At 38.3% G+C, this 25,344-nt stretch overlaps 1 protein-coding gene across 2 annotated transcripts in view; it reads left to right on the top strand.

Annotated features, from left to right (window-relative positions):
• Nucleotides 1-25,344, top strand: part of DNER (delta/notch like EGF repeat containing) — a gene marked incomplete at both ends in the record, with an annotated part of 134,172 nt that overhangs the window by 43,055 nt on the left and 65,773 nt on the right. Inside the window, 2 exons of one of the 2 annotated variants that reach the window (XM_081330008.1) lie at nt 18,464-18,835; nt 24,020-24,114. In XM_081330008.1, coding sequence (XP_081186134.1) covers nt 18,464-18,835; nt 24,020-24,114 — 467 coding nt within the window. The remainder of the gene's footprint in view (nt 1-18,463; nt 18,836-24,019; nt 24,115-25,344) is intronic. The other variant, XM_081330009.1, reaches the window with a different exon arrangement.

Below are 25,344 nucleotides of genomic sequence, written 5' to 3' on the forward strand. Positions count from 1 at the left end.
TTAATGTTCAATTTGGTCACAGTTGCTCATCCAATCAGGATGTTACAAATTAGCAAATAAGGTAATTTAGCATATGGATACAAATAAAATTACAGACATACTTAATAGATTAATATAATCTCCAAACTGTTTTGTAACAAAACAAAGAAATGGTACTCAATTGGCAGAGAAAAGCAGCTGATCAGCACAAAATATTGCAAGCTTAAGAATAATATTTTGGGACTTCCGGTTTGCCAAGCCAGCCGACATGGACGCCTGGAGGATGGCTCTCGTCTTCCACGTCCAGTTTTGCATCGCTGGGAGGTCCTAAAAGGGCTAAAGAGCCACCTTGGAGGGGTGACCAGATAGAAGGGGCTTTTGCAGAAACGCAGGGGAGCTGCAACCCCCAGTTAGTGCCTGCATTCCCTTTGTACCGGCGGATGAAAGACTGGCCATAGTAATATGGCCAGTTACTAGGCTGCAGACAGCCGAAGTCAAACTTACCATCAGGCAACATTAAAGCAGCGTGGAAGAGATGGGGGTAAGATTCCTCTCTTATACCTTAATCTTCTTCTTTTCACTTAAATAAGCTGCTAAGTACCTTCCCCCCTGTGGAGAGGGAGGGGGGAATTCAACCCTCCCTTCAAACAAGCAGAGAGCAAGCTCAGGGGTGTTTTTTAAAAAAACATTGAAAAAAGAAATGGACTAAAAGAAAAGAACTTTCAAAGTACTTGGGGGACACCCAGTGGCTAAACCTGAAATTGCAATCTGACTTTCTCTTTAAAAAAAATCAAGAAAATATTTAAGAAAAACAAGATAAGATTAACCTTGAACACCAGATGTGAAATTCCACCATGGAAGAGTTTCAAAAACAAATCTATGCTATGTGGGAAATATCTTACCAAACTTATCGGTTCCTTTCTACAGCTGGCGATGAAATAAGAGCTTTTGGAAAAGAATTAGAAAGCATCTCGAAGAAACAAACTCAAACTGTGCCTACAACTAATTTTTTATCAGGACAAAACTTAACAGAAGAAATTAAACAATCAAATACATTGGCAGAAGAATTAAATATTCAACAAGTACAGATTTTTGAAGATCATAAGGGGAAACAGGTGGAAAAAAATTTATTCAGACCAGGACAATTATATCAAGAGGTGAAAATAATGAGAAGATTTGGTGCTGTTAACAAACTCCTCAATCCTTCAAAAATGGAGACTGGAGGGCCACTTCAATGTGATATAACAACACAAGAATGCTTTGATGACCCTGAGGCAAAGAAGCAAAAAATGACATGGCAAAGGAAGAAAGCAAGAATAAGATTGAAGAAATATGGACATTCTTTGTTGTTGTTAGTTGTGAAGTTGTGTCCGACCCATTGTGACCCTATGGACAATGTTCCTCCAGGCTTTCCTGTCCTCTACCATCTTCTGGAGTCCATTTAAGTTCACGCCTACTGCTTCAGTGACTCCATCCAGCAGAGGCCTGAAATAGATACCAAAATAGACAGGATTGTACTTGGATTACAAGAGATTGTTTTGATGAGTAGATAAAAATACTGACTAATTAAAAAAAATAAAACACAGATGTATGAATACTAGCATTGAAATATTGAGCTCTTTAAATGACATGGATTAAGATGTATATATGTTAAGAATGATAGAATGTAATTAATATACTTGGATGTAGTGACATGAAAGGATGTATTAAATGTTGAAACAGAAGAAATTTTAGTTAATTTTTAATATGTGGAAACTATAAATGAGAAATAAGAATATTATATTGTCCTCCTCCTCTTTCTCCTCCTTGCAATTGGTATCCTAATGACTGCCATTCTAATATTGTACTACTAAGATTGATATGGAAATGAGATAAATAAGAAGTGTATTTACATTACTAGGTATCGGAGAAAATTGTGTAAAGGGAAAGGAGGTTATTTAGCAATATGAAAATGAGAAACTTTAAACATTTAATTTTAATATCAATGTAAAATTAAAGCTAGAAAAATATATAAAGTGTTTGTTGTTTTAAAGATGGAATGTTAAAATATACCAAAGTATTGACAAATATAAGAAAACTATTAAATGACTGATGGATAGCAATGAGAAGTATGTTAATTTAGATGATAGTATGTATTAAAGGAAACGAGAGAAGAAGTATTGGTTACAACAATTTGGAGATTTGTAATAATATGTATTTGTCTGAAATGGAACTATTGTAACCCAGACACCACGTTGCTTTTTAAAGATACTATTGTAATATTGGAAAACTAATTTTAAAAAAAGAATAATATTTTGGGCTTCTGATGCTTCATATTAAAGCTGTTTACTGCTGAAAATGAATGTAGAATTAGATTTAAATGTGAATTTAATGTATGCATATTCCTCAGTTGAAGGCTTAGACACTGAATTATGAATTACAGTATAGTTGGATGAGTCTACCATCCCCATTTTAGAGAATTTTACTGTCACTCAGTTTCATTTGGTTTATTAAAACTTAAACATGGATTAATCTATAAGATGTTGGATGGATTGACATATGCAGTAGTTTGAACTCCAGTGTGCACTGCAATATTTTAAAAAAGTTTGTTGTACAAGCAGTGCTTTTTTTGTAAAAGAAAAAGGTGCCAGAACTTACACATGTCATACAACCCACCTTGCCTATTCTACAAGGTTCCATCCAAAAAAGGTGCCGGAACTCCGTTCTGGGCGTTCTATGAGAAAAAAAGCCCTGTGTACAAGGCTTCTGTCCCAAAGGTGCTTTTTCAAGAAACAACTGGACTTTCTTGTTTTTCTTTGAAGACGTTTCACTTCTCATCCAAGAAGCTTCTTTAGCTCTGACTGGATGGTGGGGAATGGAAATGACCAGCTGTTTACATAGAATATAAATCCTTCCATTCCCCACGATCCAGTCAGAGCTGAAAAAGATTCTTGGATGAGAAGCGAAACATCTACAAAGAAAAATAAGAAAGTCCAATTGGCTCTTGAAAAAGCACCTTTGGGACAACCATGACCTGGATGACTGAGAATTTCATTAGACAAGACTTCTGTGTTTTTTTCCTATTTCAAATTAAAGATTACTAATGAAAAATCAGTACGATTTATTCTGAAATACTGGATTTAGAATCCAGGTTTAAACTTGTCACAAAACTGTATATCTTCTACTGTATGTATGTGTCCCAAAGCTTTTCTTAGTAGCTTCTACAATACTTTGTGTTTTCCTCAAGTTTTTTTAAGGCTCCCTTTAGAAGGCAACTTGAAGTGAGCACTTTTTAAATGTTTATCATTAACAGAAATAATTAATCTGTAGTTTAGATACTAGGAAACAATCATTTCTCAGCATTTCTCTACACTCTCCACTTAGCTTAGAAATCATTGGCATTTGCACATCTAAGTTTACTGAATCAATGTTATTATCATTGAAGAGTTAGGAATTGTGATTATATAAACGTCGGGAAATTGTCGGTTTTTCTCAGAAATGATTTTGTAGTGCTGTGGCTTAATCTGTCTCAGAAATGGTTTTTGTAGTCCTGTGGCTTAATCTGTCTCTACCTTTCCTATTGCAATTTTATACAGTTTGTATACATCTAAATCTCCTTTTGTGTTGGTGTGAAGGATACGAAAATACTATATTGCAGTCTTTTTCTCCCATTTATTTGACTATTATAAGTGTTAATTTATCATATGAGGATTCTGCAAGACATTCTCTTTGCCTATCATTTTATAATCATAGGTATACATATGATTATACATATACATACATACATATGATTATACATATGTGGCAATTATCCTTAGTTTTGCAGTGTGATGGATCTTTTCTCTTGCTAAGGAAAATATTTGAGCTCTGTTATTAGTGAATAATAATTTCTAACAAATTGTATTTCAATCCAGATGAACCATAGTTGTTGATGTCTACTTAAAAAGGAATATATAAGTATTAATATTCAGTTTTCTTTTTGAAAACTGAAAAGATACAGACATGATAAGAATTCTTTCCTGAGCTACTTGTTCTCATTGGGGAATGGTATTAGTCTGCCTAGATTAAAAATTTTAGGCAATTTTAACCTCCTGTCTCGGAGATTGGATGTAGCTCAGGAATTTTATAGTTGCCATGACAACTGCAGACTTCTCCTAGTCATAACAGATCTGACCCCTCTTAAACCTAGCTTTTACCATGGGAAAGGTCTGATAATGTCATGCTGGAGGATCTTTGCATCAGACCCTTCAGATCACTTTCTTATGATTGTGAAGGTGCTAATCTCTGCAGGGAGGATGGGCCAATTTAAATGCCTGTCCAGGGCATTAAATTGATCCAGAAAGTCTCTAGATAGTGCTTGAGAATTTTCCCTGGAAAGCAGCAGTTGGCCTCTGGAACTTGGAGATGTGCAGGTATTCAATAGAATTGCTCCTGAGTTGTTTCTTCATGCCTACCATCTGACAAACTCCAGGAAATGAGGTGAATGAAGGGATATCTGAATTGATGATGGAGGATAGCGAGACATATGACTGCACACAGATATAAGCTCCAATTCAAGTCTTTGTTCAGAGTATTAGATATATAGATCTCCAGAATTTGGCCACACTAGCTGGGGTTGTTGAGAAGTATATTTCAACAACATCTAGAAATCTATATGTTTCCCATCTCTGAATATTCCACCAATTCTTTATCCCTGAGCTTGTAAAAAATGTTATCTTTATGATAACGTCTTTGAAAATGGTTCGATGCAGATTTTTTGTTTGTTTGTTTTCATTTGACCTGATTCAAACTTTTGAACAGTGGTGGGATGCCTGTTATTGAACTGCCACCCAGCAACTTCATTCAACAGCCAGTTTGGAGAGAAGCTAGGAGTTTAATGCAGCAACATCTGAATGAAACATAAAGTATTGTATATGGTAACCTCTCTGGCTGCTGATTGTGAACAGTAGTTTGCTGCTTCTTGTCTTGGGTCCTGCTTGCCTCAAAAAATCTACCTCAACCACTACTGTCCCTTCGTCATCTGTTTCTCTTTGCTCACAGACATGATCCTTATAAGCCTCTTCACTGTTCAGTACATACTTTGATAGAGAGGATTTTAAAGATCAATATTCAATTGAAGCCAGAACTTTTGCTTTTAGGGTTAGTGGATAAACAGTTATAAAAATCTATGGAAGGCTATTTCAGTATATGATTACTGCAGTGAGATTATATATGCACAAAGTTGAAATATTTGACATTACCCAATATGGAGACACCAGAAAGAATGGTTTGCCGCAGTAGGTTAGACCTGATGTACAGAATATGCAGAGAGATCTTTGAGACAATCCAATACATAGTCGCAGGGTTTAAGATTCAGGCAGGAACAGAATACACTGAATAGTACAACCAAGTAGCTGGCATCGTATACAGGAACATCTGTATGGCATATGAGCTAGAATCTCCCAAATCCATATGGGAGATTCCATGGAAGGTTGTGAAGAATAACTGGGCTAAAGTCCTGTGGAACTTCCATATCTAGACAGATAGGCAGGTATTGGCCAATCAACCAGATATCGTGATAGTAGACAAAACCCAGAAGATAGCAGTAGTGATAGATGTAGCAGTGTTAAGTAACAAGAACATTAAGAAGTATGAAAAACTGGAAAAGTACCAGGGCCTGAAGTAATAATTAGAGAGGATGTAGAAAATAAAGGCCAAAGTGATACCAGTAGTGATAGGAGCATTCCTAATCTGGGAGAGTGACTCCAACAGACCCCAGGAATGACATTAGAGTTCTCTTTCCAGAAGAATGCAGTGCTAAGATTTTTTGCAGAACCCTCAAACTCCCAGGCTTCTGATAGAGGATATGAGATTGAGAAACATACATACCACCCATAGGGTTGAGGAGGGATTTCTTTTTAACAAGCCTGTTTATTATTCCTTCATTCACTATTCTATGACAGGAGAGAGTGCAGAATAAAGCTGCCTGTGGCATTGCATCAGTGCTCAACGGTGAAAAATGGTTTAGGTTCTTACTTTTCCACTAAATTGTTTTTTCTGTCTTAAACCATTTTCTAATAAAGACAAATTATACTTGTTTGATTATTGCTTTACTGCCAGGAAGCTATATAGTTTGTTTTCCTGTAGCCTGGCTTTTAATTTGCATTTATATTTGGTTTTAATCCTGTTGCACATCATATTGAGTACTTGCTTCTAAGCAGAAGGTATTTTCAATTAAGAATGAAACCATATAAAAAGTGCTACATAGAACAGAGATGATTTTGGAATGTAAAGGCATATCACCAAAGAAATCCCAATTTTTAGGAGAGTTAGGCATCTTGGCTCTGTTACTGTATTATTTATGCATTACTCATTTAACTAATTTAGAGTATTGCCCATTAAAACAGGTAAATATATATCTTGGGGTACTCCTTTGCATAGATGGGGTGATATTTTTCTCTCAAACCCCATTGGGTTAAAGAAGAACATTATATTCTCTTCCTTGCTATTATGAGAACCAATGTTTAGAGATTAATTATGACAAATCCAAAACAATTGTGTCCAATAAAAGGCTGAGCATACTAAATTGGTCACTAAGTAGGCATAGTCTAAAACAGGGGTGTCAAACTGTCGGACCAGGGGCCGGATGCATCATGCGCAGGCCATGCCCACCCTGGCTCTGCAAAGGCAAAACACTTCACGATACATCACATGACACAATTGAGTTTGACATCCGTGGTCTAGAGTAAATAAGTTGCTTTATATTCCTTGGAGGAAGGTGAGTCTATAACAGTGTTTGTCAACCTTGCCAGATTTAAGGTGTGTGGATTTCAACTCCCAGAATTCCTCAGCCAGCATAGCTGAAATCCATACATGTTCAAGTTGCCAAGCTTGAAAAACACTGGTCTGTAGAGATTATGTGGCAGAAAATATATCTAAAGTCACATCAGCTATCCAGGATTTTATTGGATAGTGCTCAGTTCATACCTGCTACAATAAGATGCTTTTCAGCAAAGGCTTGTGGACAGTTCCTTCATGGAGGATAACTTGCCATTTATGGATGATCCTTTTTTAAATGTTAGTCAAACCTTGTTATTTTCCCATAGACTCTCCATATGTGTTCGCTGATCCCTATATCTCAAAATGGAAAAAAAGACTTGAAAGGTAAATTGTTAAGTCTTACATTTATCTATTTCTAGCTATATTTACAATGGTAGTGTATTTTCACTGAAAGCTTTGTGGCTCAGTATTCAAAGTGCTTTATGTGAATGAAAAAGATTTCACCTGTGCTAGTTGTGCTCAGTGTGTATTTTATTCTGTTTTGTTTTATTTCTCTTATTTTATGTTTTTTAAAAAGTTAAACATATGGAAAGAATATAAATCAAGAAAGGTAAAGGAGATTAAAAAGAAAAAAAAGTAAAGTAAGGTACAAATAAGTAAGCCTGGGATCTAAAATTTTGGGGTAATTGCAGTATTTCACTATATCATGAATTATTTATGAAGTTACAAAAGTAATATATTACTTTTTAAAGGAAAATCTGGTGACTCATTTTAACATATAAATTTGCTCAGTAATGACCATTTTCTGTTAAACATGAAATTATCTGATGGTAATTAAGTAATTATTTATACCAAAAATTAGTGTTCAAAGATTAGATGGTCTGGTGAGTTGGAAATTGTAGTTCTTTAATTTTTCAGCTTTCCTGGAAATACCAGTCTGCACCAGGCCATCTGTGCTGGGAAAGATGTGCATGAAGTATTAAATATTTTCCAACAGATAATCACTATGATCCAGGAAATATTAGAAACTAATATACCATTGAATAATTCTGTTCTGTCTTGCTCAGACATGCACACACCACAAGGGTTTGAAATCTTCACTGAGGCTTCACCAACCTTGAATATTCCCCACACAGAAATCAGGGCAAGACCCAATGAGTCCAGTTTCCCAAGTCAGGAAAACTACAGAGCAAGTCCAATAAAGACAAATCCACAGTCCAAAACACAAAACCCACAAGCCAAAATCCAATTCCAAGGTCCACAAGGCAAAGTCCAGAAACAGAATCAAAGGTGAAGTTCCAAGGCAAGATAAACAATGGCTGAACAAATACATGATCTGAAATGGAAGACTTGTTCTCAGTCTAGCTCTGTTCCACTTGCAGGAATAAATAGCAACTGATTAGGAGGGGTGAGGCTGCCACCTCGCAAGTAGCCTTGCCATCTCTCTTCTTTCAGTCCTGTGCACCTTAGGGCCTGGTGGAGGAGGCCTGATCCCTGCTCATTGATTGCAGCTATGCCCTTCTCCCCTGTCTGTTTCTGGCTGGCCTTCAGAGCTTTTTGGCTGCAACTGCATTTCTTCTTTCCCATTGTTAACTAGCCACTCATCTGATCTCTTCTCCAGCCCTTCTGAGGTTCCTGGTCTTTTCCCTTCTTCTTGCCCATCCCCTCCTGGTTCAGAGTCCCCTGCATCTTCCAGATGCTCTGCCATGCCCCACTCCCAAATTCCTGAGGCAGGCTCTTCCTCATTAGCTAAGCCTGCTTTGGGGGAATCCATGACAAATTCCAGATTCAGGCTCAAGTCAAACCCTGGTTTAACCAAGGAAACTAAATTGTTTAAAGTTTATAAGGCTTACATAGCCAATAGTGGTCTGCAATTGTGGGAATTAGCTTTCAAGTATAGATAGTCTTTGAGTTACAACTGGTCAAAGTTACAACAGACCCTCAATTTTGAATTTATGGATGCTGCAGTGACCCCTGATCATGTGAACAAATTTGTGTAAATTTTCCCTTACAGCTGCAAGAATGCTGCAGTGCCCTCCCCCCATTTATTTATTTCCCATTTCACCCCCTGGATCCCTGCAGTTCTTGGGCCTGCTTCCCCATTGGATTCCTGCAGGCCTTGGCCTGCTTCCACATGGGTACCTCATCTTACTTCCCATCCCTCATCATTATTTGCACACTTAACAAATTCATTTGATAGCACAACCCCTCTCTCCGAAAATCAAGTGGGTTTCAGCTGCAGCCTTCAGATCTTTGCAAGTTTATTACAAAAACATATGAGATGATTATGAACTATTCTAAGAGAAATTGCTAATCTTCATCAAATGGCTTTCCAGTTATACTTATCACTATTACATAAATAATATCAGAACAGAACAAACCAAAGCCTTTAAATATTTAGGAATTATTGTACCTTTCAGCCATTTCTTTCTGGACAGAACAATCAAAAGTGCTGTGGATAAGGCTCATAGGATTATTGACAGAATTGTGTATTTTCCAGGCAGTAGAGATAATAGCAATATCTCTATTGCTATAAACATATGTTATCTAAAGTGTTTTATGGTTCCCATGTTTGCTTTTATAAAAGCCCAAGATCCCTTGAAGCAGTCCAATCAATTTTTTAAAAATAAACAATATATCCTGAATTCCTTGGGTTATATCTAATTCTATGTTATGACTGGAAATAGGGCATACTTTTATAAAGGTTCACATTCTACAATATGGCAAAATTTTGTGGCAAAAGTGAAATTGAATGATGGTTTTTTGACCTCCCTGACTACTTTGGAATTTTCTCTTCCTCTTGTAAATAAAGCATCGAGCATAAGGCTAGATAAGTGAGATATCTTCCAACAGATTGGAGATTGAGAGGGCCAATTTACTTGAAACAATAGTCCTTGAGATGACCTTCACACCAACCTGATCACAATCTCTTTGTATTTTGGGGATGGTTTGGGTAAAATACTGTTCATTTCCCCTGATTATATGATCAAATCTCTTATCTGTTGCACTAGGTACTTCCCCCACTCCTGGTGAAATTTAATATATAGCCATCTATATTAGCAGAAGGAAGATATAACAATTTTCCAATCCAAGAGAGATTATGTCCTTGCTAGTTGAAAGATATTGAATCTGTTTTGCATGTCTTATTGCTCTACCAATTTACACAGCTTGGTGCTCAAACTTAATATCCCCCTTGCTGTTAAACTACCTTGGCTGGTTGGATGTGGAGAAACCTTGCTTCCTTTTGGCTGAATAATCTAGAAAATAGATAAGGTTTGTGCAGTTGTTGCTATGGGGAGACAACTGTTCAAATATTAATCATTTACACTTGCCTGTTTCTTTTAGTCAATGTATAAAATTAGCAAATTTTCTTCTTTATAGGCAAACTTCTATATTTAAAAAACCCTAGTGATTCATTTTTTAAAAAATAGACTTTACTCTTTGCCCTTTCTCTTGCTTTAGTTTTATATTCTGGCGAAAGCTGGTTCAATACAACTAAATTAAACTAAGCAAAACTGTTCCTTTCAGTGATAATTGCCCTGAGCTTGGGCTTCTTCCCATTGACTACAGTGACATTCGCCCTTTCAAGTGAACCCTGGAAGTAGAGCACATGTCAAATCTTGTTTTGTTACTTAAGTGAGATGGATGGTGTAGACCAGGGTTGTCAAACTCACAAGTCATGTGTCGTGTCATGACGTATCGCAACTTTTTTTCCATTGCTGGCAATGGGGTGGGCGCAGTTTAGGCATGATGCATCCGGCCCACGGGCTGGCAGTTTGACACCCCTGGTGTAGACATTTAATGAATAAATGAATAAAAATGTTGCATTTTGCACCTTGTGTTGCACGTTTTTGAATTTAACTGAACTTGATTATGAGCTTCAATAAGAATTTATGTATTTGTTTTTTAAAAAACAATAAATTAAAAAGACATCTAGGGATCAGATATTTCGTCCAACCTTTGAGCTTGTGAATATACAAGTGTTTTGACAACTTGCTGCTGCATTCAAATATCTACTAAAGATTACTTATTACTTAATTTATATATAAGTTTTTTTATCCTGCCTTCTTATTTTTGCCTAAAAAATATTTCAAGGTGGTGAACATACATAATACTCTTTCTTCCTCCTGTTTTCCCCATAACAACATTGGATTGGGCTGGAAAAGAGAGCTTAGCCAGCTTTCATGCCTAAAGTGGGGCTAGAACTCACAATCTCCTGGTTTCTAGGACAGCACCTTAACCACAAAACTTGCTTTTTTCCTGGTTGGGTAAAGAGAATGAATTGAAGTATTCGTATGCCATGTTCCGTAATTACTTTTCTTTCAAAGTTCTGGTTGGAAATGATGTATCATATATATCACATATGTATGACATAATTGGAGTAATTTTCTAACCTCTAGCTTTCCTCACCTGGGAATTCTCAGTCAATGTACCATGATAAGAAAATCTAGCATAGTGAGAGCATTTTTGGAAGAAAGCAAATGGAGAGGTTTTAGAGAAAAAGTTGTTTGTTTTTTTTAAAGCCAAGGATTATTTCAGATTTGGGCAAAGTAATTGGCAATGTGGGATGGCAAAGCAGAAAAAAAACTAGCTTAGCAGGATTGTAGAGTACAGGCTGATAGAAGAGCCAGCTGTAGAGTTGCCTGCAGAGAAAACTAGTAATTTAGCAATCTTACTGTGTGTAAAGAACTACAGAGGATAAAAAACAGAGCGTAACGTACAGAGAGGTCTTTTAATTTTTGCATGCAAGTGCTGCTTTAAAATATTAGGGAAAATAAAGAGTGAGAGAAGATTGTTAATTTATTTTTTATTTTTTATTTTAATTCCATTTATATCCCGCCCTTCTCCGAAGACTCAGGGTGGCTTACAAGCTTAGCAGTAGCCTTCATTCTATGTATATGCCTGCTTATTAGGGCTTTCACACAAACCCCAAGCGGCATTTTTACAAAGTCAGCTTATTGCCCCCAACAATCTGGGTCCTCATTTTACCTACCTCGAAAGGATGGAAGGCTGAGTCAACCTTGAGCCTGGTGGGATGCGAACCTGCACTAATGGCAGGCAGCTGGTGTTACTTAAGGAGGCATTAGCCCACTGCTCCACCAATTTAAAAACCTCTTTGAAACAAATGAAGAGAATAAAAACTTTTCTACTTAGCTGTCTGCTGAAACTGAACGCACTGAAAGCTCTCCAGAGGAGAGATAATGCCAAGAAAAGAAAGGAGGATTCTTTCAGTAGTATCCCTTTATTCCTAGAATTTGATCATTAAAATAAAACAAGAGGTGACTTCAAAATATGTTTAGACGGAAAACAGAGGAGAGAAAGGAATGTACACTGGCTCATGATTTATTTTGATGCCAAGTGTTCCTTTGATTATAACTGTTGAAAATCGATGACACATTTCCTTCCATTTTGAGGTGAGACGTAGAAGAAAACTGTACTGTGCAGTCTGACTAGGCAATGAAAAAGAAAGGACCTCTCCCAAACTTCCTCCAGGTCTAGTTCATCCTATATTAATTAGCACAGTGTTGGTCACATGCTGTGGGTCAATTTAAGGAAATGCTTGCTGATACAACAGAGGAGATTGTTTAGAATGGCAGTGGAATAACAGATATTTATTTATTTATTTTATTTAATTTCTATACCGCCCTTCTCCCGAAGGACTCAGGGTGGAGTACAGGGCAATAAAAAAACAATAAAAATACAATATACAAAAGTTAAAAATAAGATTAAATAGAACTAGCCCATTACAATAAATAATTAAAAATACTAAATAAAATACCCCAAACCCATTAGACCAGGCCGGCTTGTTCAAATAGGTAGATTTTCAGATCACGGAGGAAAGAGTGAAGGTAAAAGAGCCAGATACGAACAATGGGCAACTGAAATGTTGTTGGAAAAAGTTTACTGTTCTGAAAGAGATAATTAGTTTCATGCTCCTGATGTGAAAATTGCCAGGATGTGTTGATATTGTTGCCAGAAATCAAGCTCATTACAGCGATAGCTTTACTCTACTGATCCTTACCGTACACTTGTGGTCCTTCAAAAGGAAGAAGAGCAATTTACAACGCATTGCCCCCAACAATCTGGGTCCTCATTTTATGGACCTTGGAAAGAAGAAAGGCTGAGTCAGTCTTGACTCAGGATCGAACTCCAGACTGTGGGCAGAGCTAGCCTACAATACTGCATTCTAACCATTGTGCTAAACCCTTTTTTTTTAACGACATGGTTTTATTTTTGAAAAATGTAGTTTTTATAAAAATAAAATAAACCATATTAATATAATATGATTTCTATTCTCTCTTAATTTATTTTTTCCAATAAAGAAACTTAAGCTAATAAAAAACAAACAAAAAATAATGGTGTATCCCACTTCTCTCTTTCTGTTCGCAAGGAGGATTTTATGAAGGATTGCTCTTTTTAAGGGACTTGGCTGAACTTATGTTTCTTCTGTTTCAACATTCTTGAGTCAGATGGTAGATTTTCATAGTCAAGGGAGCATTTCTTCCTATTCCTGGATCCCAAAATATCTCCTCTTCAGGGTCACTAGTATTAAATTTAGTTTCTAGAAAAAAATATAATGGAAGGAATATTATTGTACTTTGCATGTCCACAACACCTGACCTGAGTGTTGTGGTATGTACTTAAATAGATTGGAAAATAGAATGAAACCAGCAAGTGAGGATTGGAAAAATTATCACCACCTCTTCCATTCTGATTATGGAAGGGGCTGGCCTTTGAAATAGAAAGGCAATTTTGTAAGAACCTGGTGGGAGTAGTTATAGAAAACTGTTATAGACATATATCTTCTTTTTCATTTTCTGTGTGTTGTGAGGAGAAAAATGTTAAATTGCATTGTTAAAGTCACCTTGGCTTGCACCTGTGTGCAAATCCCATGCTAATTGAGGTGATGCATGTGATTCCCACCTTCCAATTCTTGTAGCTAGATTCTGCAGCTACTATCTCGTACCAATATTTCTGTGGAGTAACAAGCTGAAACTCAAAATTATTCAAAATACAGTATTAGATAAAAATAGAGTACATCTTATATTAATTTATGTTTGAAAGTTCTGTACCTCAGCACTTACAATATTTTTGCTCTACCAAAAATTGATAATAATTGATTATCATAATGCTAAACCCAAAGGGCATTGCCGATTTTTAAATGTTAGGAATGAGACGGCTGAAGATTATAATTAAATCCAAATATATTAAAGCCATGAGCATCTACAGGATCTTGCAGCTATTCTTAAAATGATGAAAGGAGCATCATGCCACATGATACAACTCCTGTCCTTTTCATATGGGTGAGATACATTGTTGTCTCACAAAAGGCAATCACAACAATGCAGTGCTGCTTTTGTCATTCTGTTCTCCCCTTTTGTGGATGCCACTGTTAAAAGTCCAAACCAACCATTTAAGTAGGTTACCTATATTTATGTGCACTTGTAATTTCTCAATTGCTTCTAAAAATAGGTAGCTGTCCTTTGAATTTAGAATATTTTGCATATGACTAATTATCTCAATCATTAATCCATGGAGAAAATTTTCTCTGCTCATGGTTGCTAAAGTAGCATGACGGGACATAAATAGTAAATAACTTACTATTGTAATAGCCACAGCCAGAGAAAGTCTCCAGCCGACCTATAATTTGACTAGGGGTGCTAGGGATTGAACTGCAGACTTGATGAGATCTTTAATCTTTAAGTGGATGATGACACTGCAGATGATTGGTGAAGTACTGTGTGACCTCTTTTTCTCTTTGCACAGACAGGAAACACTTGTACAGAAATGTAGCTAAATGTCTATGGAGATGCTCATGGTTGTCCAAAATGTGCTTTTTCAGGAGGCTACTGGCACCTTTGGAACAAAATGTAGCTAGTTGAAGCAATTTGTGTCATAGCAAACTTGGCAAGCTTTGCATTGCAAATTCTTCCACACATGCATCTAGGATTTGTGGATTGTATCATTGTTAGTGTTTAATCAATATTGTCTGCCTTTTCTCTGTGTTCCTACTTTAACCTTTAAGATAAAAAGGACAGTTTTATCTCCCTACTCTTATATTGCTAGTTGTAATGAACAAACAGTCATTTATCTGGGTTCCCAAGATATTGACCAGTTATATTAACAGACTATTTACAGGTGCTGTCTGTGAGAGACCAGGATTGTCCTAAAAATACTCTTGGCAGAACTTCCACTGTCTAAGGTTATGATCACGTTCCTGATAAACCACCTCTGGGTGTTATTATTTATACTCTCTCTGTGTTAGGAAAAGTGTAAAAAATGGGAGAATAATCAGACACTTTGAAACTTAGCTTAACCCCAAAATCTCAGGAGGGTAATGCACAAGTGCCATTAATAGGTCCACTTCTACCATTCCTAGGGTTCATGGCATGCTGAAGTATATTTTCCCATGATAACCCTCTTGGTATATTTTCCCCTCTTAACCCTTTTAATATTTATTCAATAGAATTCTTTTTAGCCATTATACCTTGCTTTGAGCCTTTTGCCTTCAAATTTTAAAGAACCTGTTGGCTCCTGATTGGCCATCTGGTACCAACACAAAATGAGAACCAAGAATTATATCATGCAAGTAAATGGCTTCTTTGCTTGCCCCATTATTCTTAACACACATGTATGCAAATTAATGAGTTCTTATGGGCTAGTACAGACATGTTAAACACAAGGCCTGGGGGCCAGATCCAGCCCACGAAGTGGTTTCATGTGGCCACGAAGCCATCCTGGAAACAGTGAGGGAACGGCCCCCGCTGCCTTGGCTCTGGCCCAGGCCATCAGGAGCCAATCTACAATTTTGTGGTGGTCATCTATGCTGAAATACATTCAGTCTTAGCTCCACAAGGCCATCTGGAAAAAGTGAGGGACCGGCCCCTGCCGCATTGGCCCTGCCCCCTGGGTGCATGCTAGGGAGATATCACCCTTTGTGAGGAATGAAGAAATGCACCATCGCCTGGAAGTGGCCAGCACATGGCCCTGCCTACTTCGGGCAGGCTAGGGGCTGGGCAGCGTTGTGCTTCTCTTCAGATTTGTGCCACCCGGCTCAGCCTCTCGGCACTGTGAGGAGAGGGCCATGTGCTGGCCATTTCCAGGCGATGGTGCATTTCTTCATTCCTCATGAAGGATGACACTTCCCCAGCTGCGTTTCTTGCCTGTTTTTCTCCCTCCCTCATCTCAAATATTTTCCCATCACTCTGTTCTTAGGAAGGAAGGAAGGAAGGAAGGAAGGAAGGAAGGAAGGAAGGAAGGAAGGAAGGAAGGAGAGGGAGGGTCTGAGGGAAGTCCTGCCTTAGTCCTTCCCTGCTGCCCTTTCACCATCCCCTTGCCCCCTCCTCCTGGCCTAACCTGGGTGGTCTCCCATCCTATTGCTAAGGAAGCTTTGGATACAAAGCCAGGTATCCTCACATCGAGAGGAAGTGGGCCTCCCTCTTGACGTTGCCCTCATACCCATCATAAGCAACCTGGCTAAGGAGAGCAGGCACAGCAGCTGGGCACCCCCTTGGGGAAGTGGGGGTGAGCTTAGTGCTGCAGGTGCTTGAGGGCTAGGCTGGGCATTTGACCTCTGCACCACTGTGCAGCCTCCCCCCCACATGGCCTGAGAGGAACAGTGAGCCTCCTCCAGTGGACCATGCCTTGGCACTTGCCCCAGTCCCATCTTCTGCCAGAGACCCTCAGAATTTGTCCCACTCCTGCCCAGGCCCCCATAGGCACCATTGACGCGAACAATGTAGAGCTGACCATGCCCACCCAGTAGGTCACACACACTCCAGCCACGCCCACCCAGTAGGCCACACCCACCCGGCCCCTCAAGGGTAACCGCAATGCTGATGCGGCCCTCAACAAAATTGAGTTTGACACCCCTGGCCTAGTATTTTAACATTTTTACGGTGTTAAAACAGGTGTCAATACCAAAAATAAAAAGTGTGATAGCATTTGGGACATTTCATGTGGCTGAAAAAAATGCAACAACAGGTAATTGTTGTTCTCCTTCAACCATAATGGGGGGGAGGAGGTGGGGCAACAGCTGGTCTTAATGGTGACTGTTGCTCTCATTTTAGGAGACTGCAGTGGAAGATTGGGTGGATTTATCTGAGGGATTTTGGGAGTTTTAATTCCACTGTTACTGGGTTTATAATTCTAATGATGGGGAATGGTCCTACGTATTTGGTCCTAGTTTCTTTGCTGGTTGTAGGGACTTTAAGTATTTTGTTATGACCATTCATTTAGTGACCATTCAAATTACAACAGTACTGAAAGAAGTGACTTATGATACTTACGACCTTGCCACATTCCCACGGTCTTGTGATCAAAATTCAGAAGCTTGACAACTGGCTTATATTTATGATGGTTGCAGTGTCCCAGGGTCAGGTGATCACCTTTTGGAACCTTCTGACAAGCAAAATCAATTGGAAAGTTAAATTCACATAACAGGCATGTTACTAACTTAACAACTGCAATGATTCACATAAAACGGGGCAAAACTCACTTAACAATTGTCTTGCTTAGCAAGGGGAATTTGGGACTCAGTTGTGAAGACTACCTGTAATGCAGGAAGGTGAAGACTACCTACAGTATAGTGCAGGAAAGAATTGGAAATAGCATTGGCTGAAAAATTAACACAATAGTAAAGAGTCTAGATCAGACATGTCAAACACAAGGCCTGGGGGCCAGATCCGGCCCGCAAAGTGGTTTCATGTGGCCCGCGAAGCCATCCTGGAAACAGTGAGGGAACGGCCCCCGCTGCCTTGGCCCTGGCCCTGAGACCCTCCTTCTGCCAGAGACCCTCAGATCTGCCCCACTCCTGCCCAGGCCCCCATAGGCACCCTTGATGCAAACGATGTAGAGCTGGCCACGCTCACCCAGTAGGCCGTACGCACTCTAGCCATGCCCTCCCAGTAGGCCACGCCCACCCTGGCCACAGCCACCCAGCCCCCTGAGGGCAACCGCAATGCTGATTCGGCCCTCAATGAAATTGAGTTTGACACCCCTGGTCTAGATGAACTTTTTGGAAAAAGGTTGTTTCATTATACGGCTTATGTTAAAAAATGTGCCTGTTTTTAAGGTATTACTAGTCTATTAAACTGATTTTGGGATGAGTTAAAAACAAACTCGTTATTGCATTAAGATTCGGGGAATTGTAGTCTATTAAACAGAGAGCTGATTCCAACATGAGTCTGATTTTCCGTATGCATACACACACATGTTGTACATACACACAAAACTACTTTTGATCATTGTTCAAGATTGATTTTAGAATGTGAAGACTTTTACCACAATTTAGATGATGATTACAAATAGTACATATGTCTTCCTGGTGTCTTCAATACACCAACGTTTCTCAATATCCTCATAAATAGCATACTACTAATAATAATTGTTCTATTTCATACCTATGTGTTCTTTGTTCTATTTGCTGAAAAAGACTAATTATTATTCGTCTGGAAACTGTTCCAATATTACATTTCTAAGCCATTCAACTTTGTCAACATAACCAGTTTTGTTTGTTAATTTTTTCTATTTCTCCAGCTTAATGTTTTTTTTTTTGAAATGTGAATAATGAATCTCCTTCTTCACCTGGTTGCCTTCCAGCTACGTTCTTTCTCAGCTTTCATTGTTAAGTTATTATATCAACTATTGACCATAGAGGTCCAGCACACTTGAAAGATGCTTGGTTGGGAAATGACGTTCTAAGTAAAGCTTTTGTTTTCAAGTGAATGTCACCCAAATATTTTAGCAGATTAACGTTTGTGACAAGACTGACACATCTTATTCTGTGGTACTAAGAAGTCTATTATTGTTTGTGTTTCAGTTTGTTTCAGATCCATGTGCCAGCAACCCTTGTCACCATGGCAACTGCACTAGTAATGGGGATGGATATCTTTGTGTTTGTAATACTGGCTATGAAGGTACAAACTGTGAATATTCATTTTATGGTTCCCCAGTGTCTGGGTGGACAGAATCAGAGTTGCCAAGTGAAAATAGGCCAGGAGCAGCCACCATGGAACCGGACGTTATCCTCCCACGAGCCCAAGCAACAGTGACACTACCGACATGGGAGCCCAAGGAGGGGCAGAAACTTGTGGATCTGAAATGGGATGAAGTAGAAGTAAGGTTTTTTTTTTAAAGTACCATAAATTATTTCTGAATGAAATCCAGTAGAAGCTTTAGGAAGAGGTTGTCTGTACTGTATGTGACCTTGTGTGGAAAGCTGGAAGGATCAAGAAAAATAACTCTGAATTCTGTTTGCAAAATTTATAGCGGGAAAGTGTTAATTACAAAATTATCATAGAACTCAGTATAAATTTTTAAATTTGTAATATTTTTCTGAGAAGTAATTAATTTTAATGAATGCCACCAGCATTGTTGTTGATATCAGACTATATTTATTACTGAATACATAAATTATTTAATACTACCAAATGAACATTTGGGGTATAGAGAAATACATTTGGAATATTAAAAGAACCATTTTTTGGTTTATTTTCCTCTTTTAGTTCTGTAATTTTTAAAAGTTTTCTCTTGAAAAAATAAAATATCACAGAAGAAAATGGGCTTGGAGTTAAGTAAGTTTGAAATGCATACTGCCTGCATAATTACTACTTTTTGTATGCATTATAATATGTAGCATTATATTCAGTTCATGATTTAATTTCATTGAATGGTAAAATACGGTACTGGATCTTCATCAGATTTCAGTTTAAGAGTTTAAGGGAGTTTTCAAAAGCAAACTGAATCTTTTAAAAAAATTTAGATACCTTATAACTGACCTTATAAGCATTACATTAAGGAAAAATACTTTAATTTCATCATATAAATAGATTGTAAGATAGATTGATTTTTACACTCTTTAAAATCTATTGAAAATATTAATTAACTGATGCTGTTTTATTTCTTATGTCCTACACTGAGAGAAAAGAAAGTTATATTTTATATAAAGAAAGAGTAATTTAGTATTTCAAATGTTTCCTCTCATTTCTAAGAATTTGCTTTGTATTATCCATTTGTATGTAAAAAGGTTTCTAGGAGAATGTGAATGTTTTGTATTTTTTTGTAAGAAGAGAATTGGGCTGAACAGCCTAAAATCTGGGAGTCAAAAAGAAAAGAAAAAATGTTGAGAGCATTTGTAAATCGCGACCCTATGGACAATGTTCCTCCAGGCCTTCCTGTCCTCTACCATCTTCTGGAGTCCATTTAAGCTCACGCCTGCTGCTTCAGTGACTCCATCCAGCCACCTCATTCTCTGTCATCCCCTTCTTCTATTGCCCTCAATCTTTCCCAGCATTGGGCTCTTCTCCAGTGAGTCCTTCCTTCTCATTAGGTGGCCAAAGTATTTGAGTTTTAGCTTCAGGATCTGGCCTTCTAAAGAGCAGTCAGGGTTGATCTCTTCTAGGACTGACCGGTTTGATCGCCTTGCAGTCCAAGGAACTCGCAGGAGTCTTCTCCAGCACCATAGTTCAAAGGCTTCAATTCTTTGGTGCTCAGCCTTTCTTATGGTCCAGCTTTCACTGCCATACATTGCAACTGGGAAGACCATAGCCTTGACTATACGCACTTTTGTTGACAGGGTGATGTCTCTGCTTTTTAGTGTGCTGTCTAGATTTGCCATGGCTTTCCTCCCCAGGAGCAAGCGTCTTTTAATTTCTTGGCTACACTCCCCATCTGCAGTGATCTTGGAGCCCAGGAAAATAAAATCTGTCACTACCTCCATTTCTTCCCCATTTATTTGCCAGGAATTGAGAGGGCCAGATGCCATGATCTTGGTTTTCTTAATGTTTAGTTTCAACCCAAGTTTTGCACTCTCCTTCTTCACTCGCAACAAGAGGCTCTTTAGTTCCTCTTCACTTTCTGCCATTAGAGTGGTATCATCTGCATATCTTAGGTTGTTGATGTTTCTTATTTTTTTAAATTTATTCCATTCATATCCCGCCCTTCTCCGAAGACTCAGGGCGGCTTTACAAACTTAGCAGTAGCCTTCATTCTATGTATATGCCTGCTTATTAGAGCTTTCACACACCCCAAGCGGCATTATTACAAAGTCAGCTTATTGCCCCCAACAATCTGGGTCCTCATTTTACCTACCTCGGAAGGATGGAAGGCTGAGTCAACCTTGAGCCTGGTGGGATGCGAACCTGCACTAATTGCAGGCAGCTGGTGTTACTTAAGGAGGTATTAGCCCACTGCTCCACCAAGGCTCTTCCGGCAATCTTAATTCCAACTTTTGATTCATCTAGCCCTGCCTTTCTCATGATGTGCTCTGCATATAAGTTAAATAGGCAAGGCGACAGTATACAGCCTTGCCGGACTCCTTTCCCAATTTTGAACCAATCAGTGGTCCCGGGTCCAGTTCTCACTGTTGCTTCTTGACCTGCATATAGGTTTCTCAAGAGACAAATAAGATGGTCTGGTATGCCCATCTCTTTAAGGACTTGCCACAGTTTGTTATGATCCACACAATCAAAGGCTTTAGCATAGTCAATGAAGCAGAAGTAGATGTTTTTCTGGAACTCTCTAGGTTTCTCCATGATCCAGCGTATGTTAGCAATTTGATCTCTAGTTCCTCTGCCTCTTCGAAATCCTGCCTGAACTTCTGGTAGTTCTTGATCCACATACTGCTGGAGTCTAGCTTGTAGAATTTTAAGCATAACTTTACTAGCATGAGAAATGAGTGCAATGGTGCGATAGTTTGAACATTCTTTGGCACTGCCTTTCTTTGGAATTGGAATGTAAACTGATCTTTTCCAATCCTGTGGCCACTGTTGAGTTTTCCAAATTTGCTGGCAAATTGAGTGTAGCACTTTTACTGCATTGTCTTTTAAGATTTTGAATAGCTCAGCTGGAATACTGTCACCTCCACTAGCTTTGTTGTTGCTCAGCTTTTCTAAGGCCCACTTCACTTCACATTCTAGGATGTCTGGCTCAAGGTCAGTGACCAACTCATTGTGATTATCAGGGACGTTAAGCTCATTCTTGTATAGTTCTTCTGTGTAATTTTGCCACCTCTTCTTAATCTCTTTTGCCTGTGTTAGGTCCCTGCCATTTTGGTCCTTTATCATGCCCATTTTTGCATTAAACGTTCCCTTCATCTGTCCAATTTTCTTGAAAAGATGTCTGGTCCTCCCTATTCTATTGTTTTCTTCTATTTCTTTGCATTGTTCATTTAAGAAGGCATTCTTATATCTTCTAGCTATTCTTTGGAATTCTGCATTTAATTGGGCATATCTTTCTTTTTCTCCCTTGCCTTTCGCTTCCCTCCTTTCCTCAGCTATTTGCAAAGCTTCTTCAGACAGCCATTTTGCTTTCTTGCATTTCTTTTTCTTTGGGATGGTTTTGGTTGCTACCTGTTGTACAATGTTGCGAACCTCTGTCCATAGTTCTTCAGGCACTCTGTCTGTCAGATCTAATTCCTTAAATCTATTTGTCACCTCTACTGTATATTGAACAGGGATATGATTTAATTCATACCTGACTGGCCTAGCGCTTTTCCCTACTTTCTTTAATTTAAGCCTAAACTTTGCAACAAGAAGCTCATGGTCTCAGCCACAGTCAGCTCCTGGTCTTGTTTTTACTGACTGTATAGAGCTTCTCCATCTTTGGCTGCAGAGCATATAGTCAATCTGATTTCTGTGTTGACCGTCTGGTGATGTCCATGTGTAAAGCCTTCTCTTGGGTTGTTGGAAAAGAATGTTTGCTATGACCATCGTATTCTCTTGACAAAATTCTATCAGCCTGTGTCCTGTTTCATTTTGTACTCCAAGGCCAAACTTGCCTGTTATTCCAGTTATCTTTTGGCTTCCTACTTTAGCATTCCAATCTCCCATGATGATAAGGACATCATTTTTTGGTGTTAGTTCTATAAGGTGCTGCAGGGCTTCATAGAACCGGTCAATTTCATCCTCTTCAGCACTGGTGGTTGGGGCATAGACTTGGACTACTGTGATATTGAATGGTTTCCCTTGGATTCGAACTGAGATCATTCTGTCATTTTGAGGATTGTATCCCAGTATTGCTTTTCCTACTCTTTTATTGACTATGAAGGCTACTCCATTTCTTCTGAGGGATTCTTGCCCACAGTAGTATACCTGATGGTCATCTGAATTAAATTCACCCATTCCTGTCCATTTTAGTTCACTGATACCTAAGATGTCGATGTTCAGTCTTGTCATCTCTTGTTTGACCACGTCCAGCTTTCCTTGATTCATGGATCTTACATTCCAGGTTCCTATGGAGAAAAAATCTTTACAGCATCGGACTTTCCTTTCACCACCAGACATATCCACAGCTGAGTGTCCTTTCGGCTTTGGCCTAGGCGCTTCATTCTTTCTGGCGCTACTAGTACTAGCCCTCTGCTCTTCCCCAGTAGCATATTGGACGCCTTCCGACCTGAGGGGCTCATCTTCCAGCGTCATATCGTTTTGCCTTTTGGTACTGTCCATAGGGTTTTCATGGCAAAGATACTGGAGTGGTTTGCCATTTCCTTCTCCAGTGGATCACGTTTTGTCAGAACTCTCTGCTATGACCTTTCCGTCTTGGGTGGCCCTGCACGGCATAGCTCATAGCTTCATTGAATTATGCAAGCCCCTTCGCCACGACAAGGCAGTAACCCATGAAGGGGATTTGTAAAATAGGCAGGAAATATCCCCAAGGAAAACTTAGGTAGCAGCTCACACATCTCACTGAGGTGCTGCTGAATTTGGAATCTAAATCAATGCAGAAGACATATTAATACATACTTCATTAATGCTTTTTAAAGAAACACTGCCTGAAAATGAAAGATTTTATCCACAAAAATAAACAAACACCTTACAGTATAATAATGACCCTAGTTTATATTCTGAAAAGTCTTTCCTCACAGGAAAAAAATTAATAATTGTTCTTGCTGGGATCAGGTGGCAAAGCACTGCTACCTATGATTTCTTTATATTCTACACTAAACAACAATAAGATGCTGAGAGATGATATCAGCTATCTTGCTGTGTGTTCCTGAAAGCCAATGAATTTTCATTACCTGCTTTTTTAAAGGATTTCTTGCAATTTATTAGGAATCTAGGTTGCTACAATATGAAAAGCCCTTTGTGTTTTTCTTAAGAAAACCAAATCCACACCAATACCTTTTCAAGGTGAGCCTTTTTGTTTGTGCATCTGTTGCTCAATAAAGGTGCAGAATGTAATTTTTCGAAAAAGATCCATCACATGCGTTTCAGTTTTATCACATTTTTAAACTAGTTTTTTATTCTGTTTAAAAACTATTAAGTTATATAGGATGTCTCATATTTATGCACACTCTTTTTAGATAACCCCTGATGTAGCCTGTGGAAATACCAGCTCCAATAATTCTGGTGGGGGTCGCCTAATATCTTTTGAAGTTCCACAAAATGCTTCAATAAAGTAAGAAACTGCTGTTTTGCATTATTAACAGAAAGGTTTTAAATAATGTTGGTTGTTGAATCCATCGTTTGAAATCTTGGGTATAAATGGAAAGAAGACGACAGGAACATAGTGTAAAAACCTTATGATATCTTATGTCACAATTGCTTCGCTGATTTCCTTTTCCCACAAAATAGCTTGTCAGTTTTCCAGTTGTGCTGTCCAAATGTTTGAATTTTTATTCTTTCATTGGGATACATGAAAAACTTATATTTGCCATCGTTTTCTCATCCATGCAGATAGGGTAATGCAAGGTCTTTGAAAGAGATGCTTTGGAGCATGCAAGGGCCCATATGATTCCCCCCCCAGATCATTAAAGCAGTTGTGCTTCCCCCCCCCAAGTTCACATGCTGCTTTCAGTGTTGACTCTGCAGTCTCTGAATACAAATGGATGTACAACTTTTTTGCTTTGCCTTTTCCCACAGTCCTGAAGGGAAAAGTCAACAGACAGCAGATGCTTTTCTAGGAATGGATTAGCTTTTTAGATATCAGTGCTTCTTAATTAGTTGGAAAGTATGATAGTTTATATCCAACACAAAGAGAGCGCACTAGACCAGGAAATATTATAATAGATTAAATATAGAGCTTTCCCTCCTCTGCAGATATTTATTGTTAGGAATCGTAGAGTTTTCAAGCAAAAGAAGTAGAGTCAAGTTCCACAATATCTTATGGAAGAGGACACATTTATTTTATTACCGGTATTTCCCATCAAAAGGAAATATCTGTCTGGAAGGGAAGATTTTGTAACCTTATTATCCCAAAGAGGTAACTTTGGAAGAGGCAACTTATATTAGAAAGAATGGTGGAAGTGGACATAATGTTGAACTCAACCTGAACATTGGTATCTAACATAAAATGGACATAATATATTTAAGAAGTTTAAATTCTTGTTTTGAGCTCCCAACTCTTGCATATAGTAGTCCCACATTTGGAACACAATATTTAAAAATATTTGGCTATTCAACTGAAGATGCAATGAAAGAGTAATTCATTATTCATTAGAAAGAACTATTCTTCATTTACAATGCTTCATTTAGGCTAAAAAAGCAAATTCTTCCCAATAATTATTCAGGAAGTGACGTGAAACCCAAACCCGGTGTCATTAGTAGAAATATGACATTGACCTTGGCAAAATTAAAATTTACAACATAGAGAAACAAAGCCAACTCGTAATTGCTCTTTTTAGATTTA

The sequence above is a fragment of the Vipera berus genome (genome assembly GCF_964194415.1).
Source record: "Vipera berus genome assembly, chromosome: 5".
Taxonomy (NCBI): Eukaryota; Metazoa; Chordata; class Lepidosauria; order Squamata; family Viperidae; genus Vipera; species Vipera berus.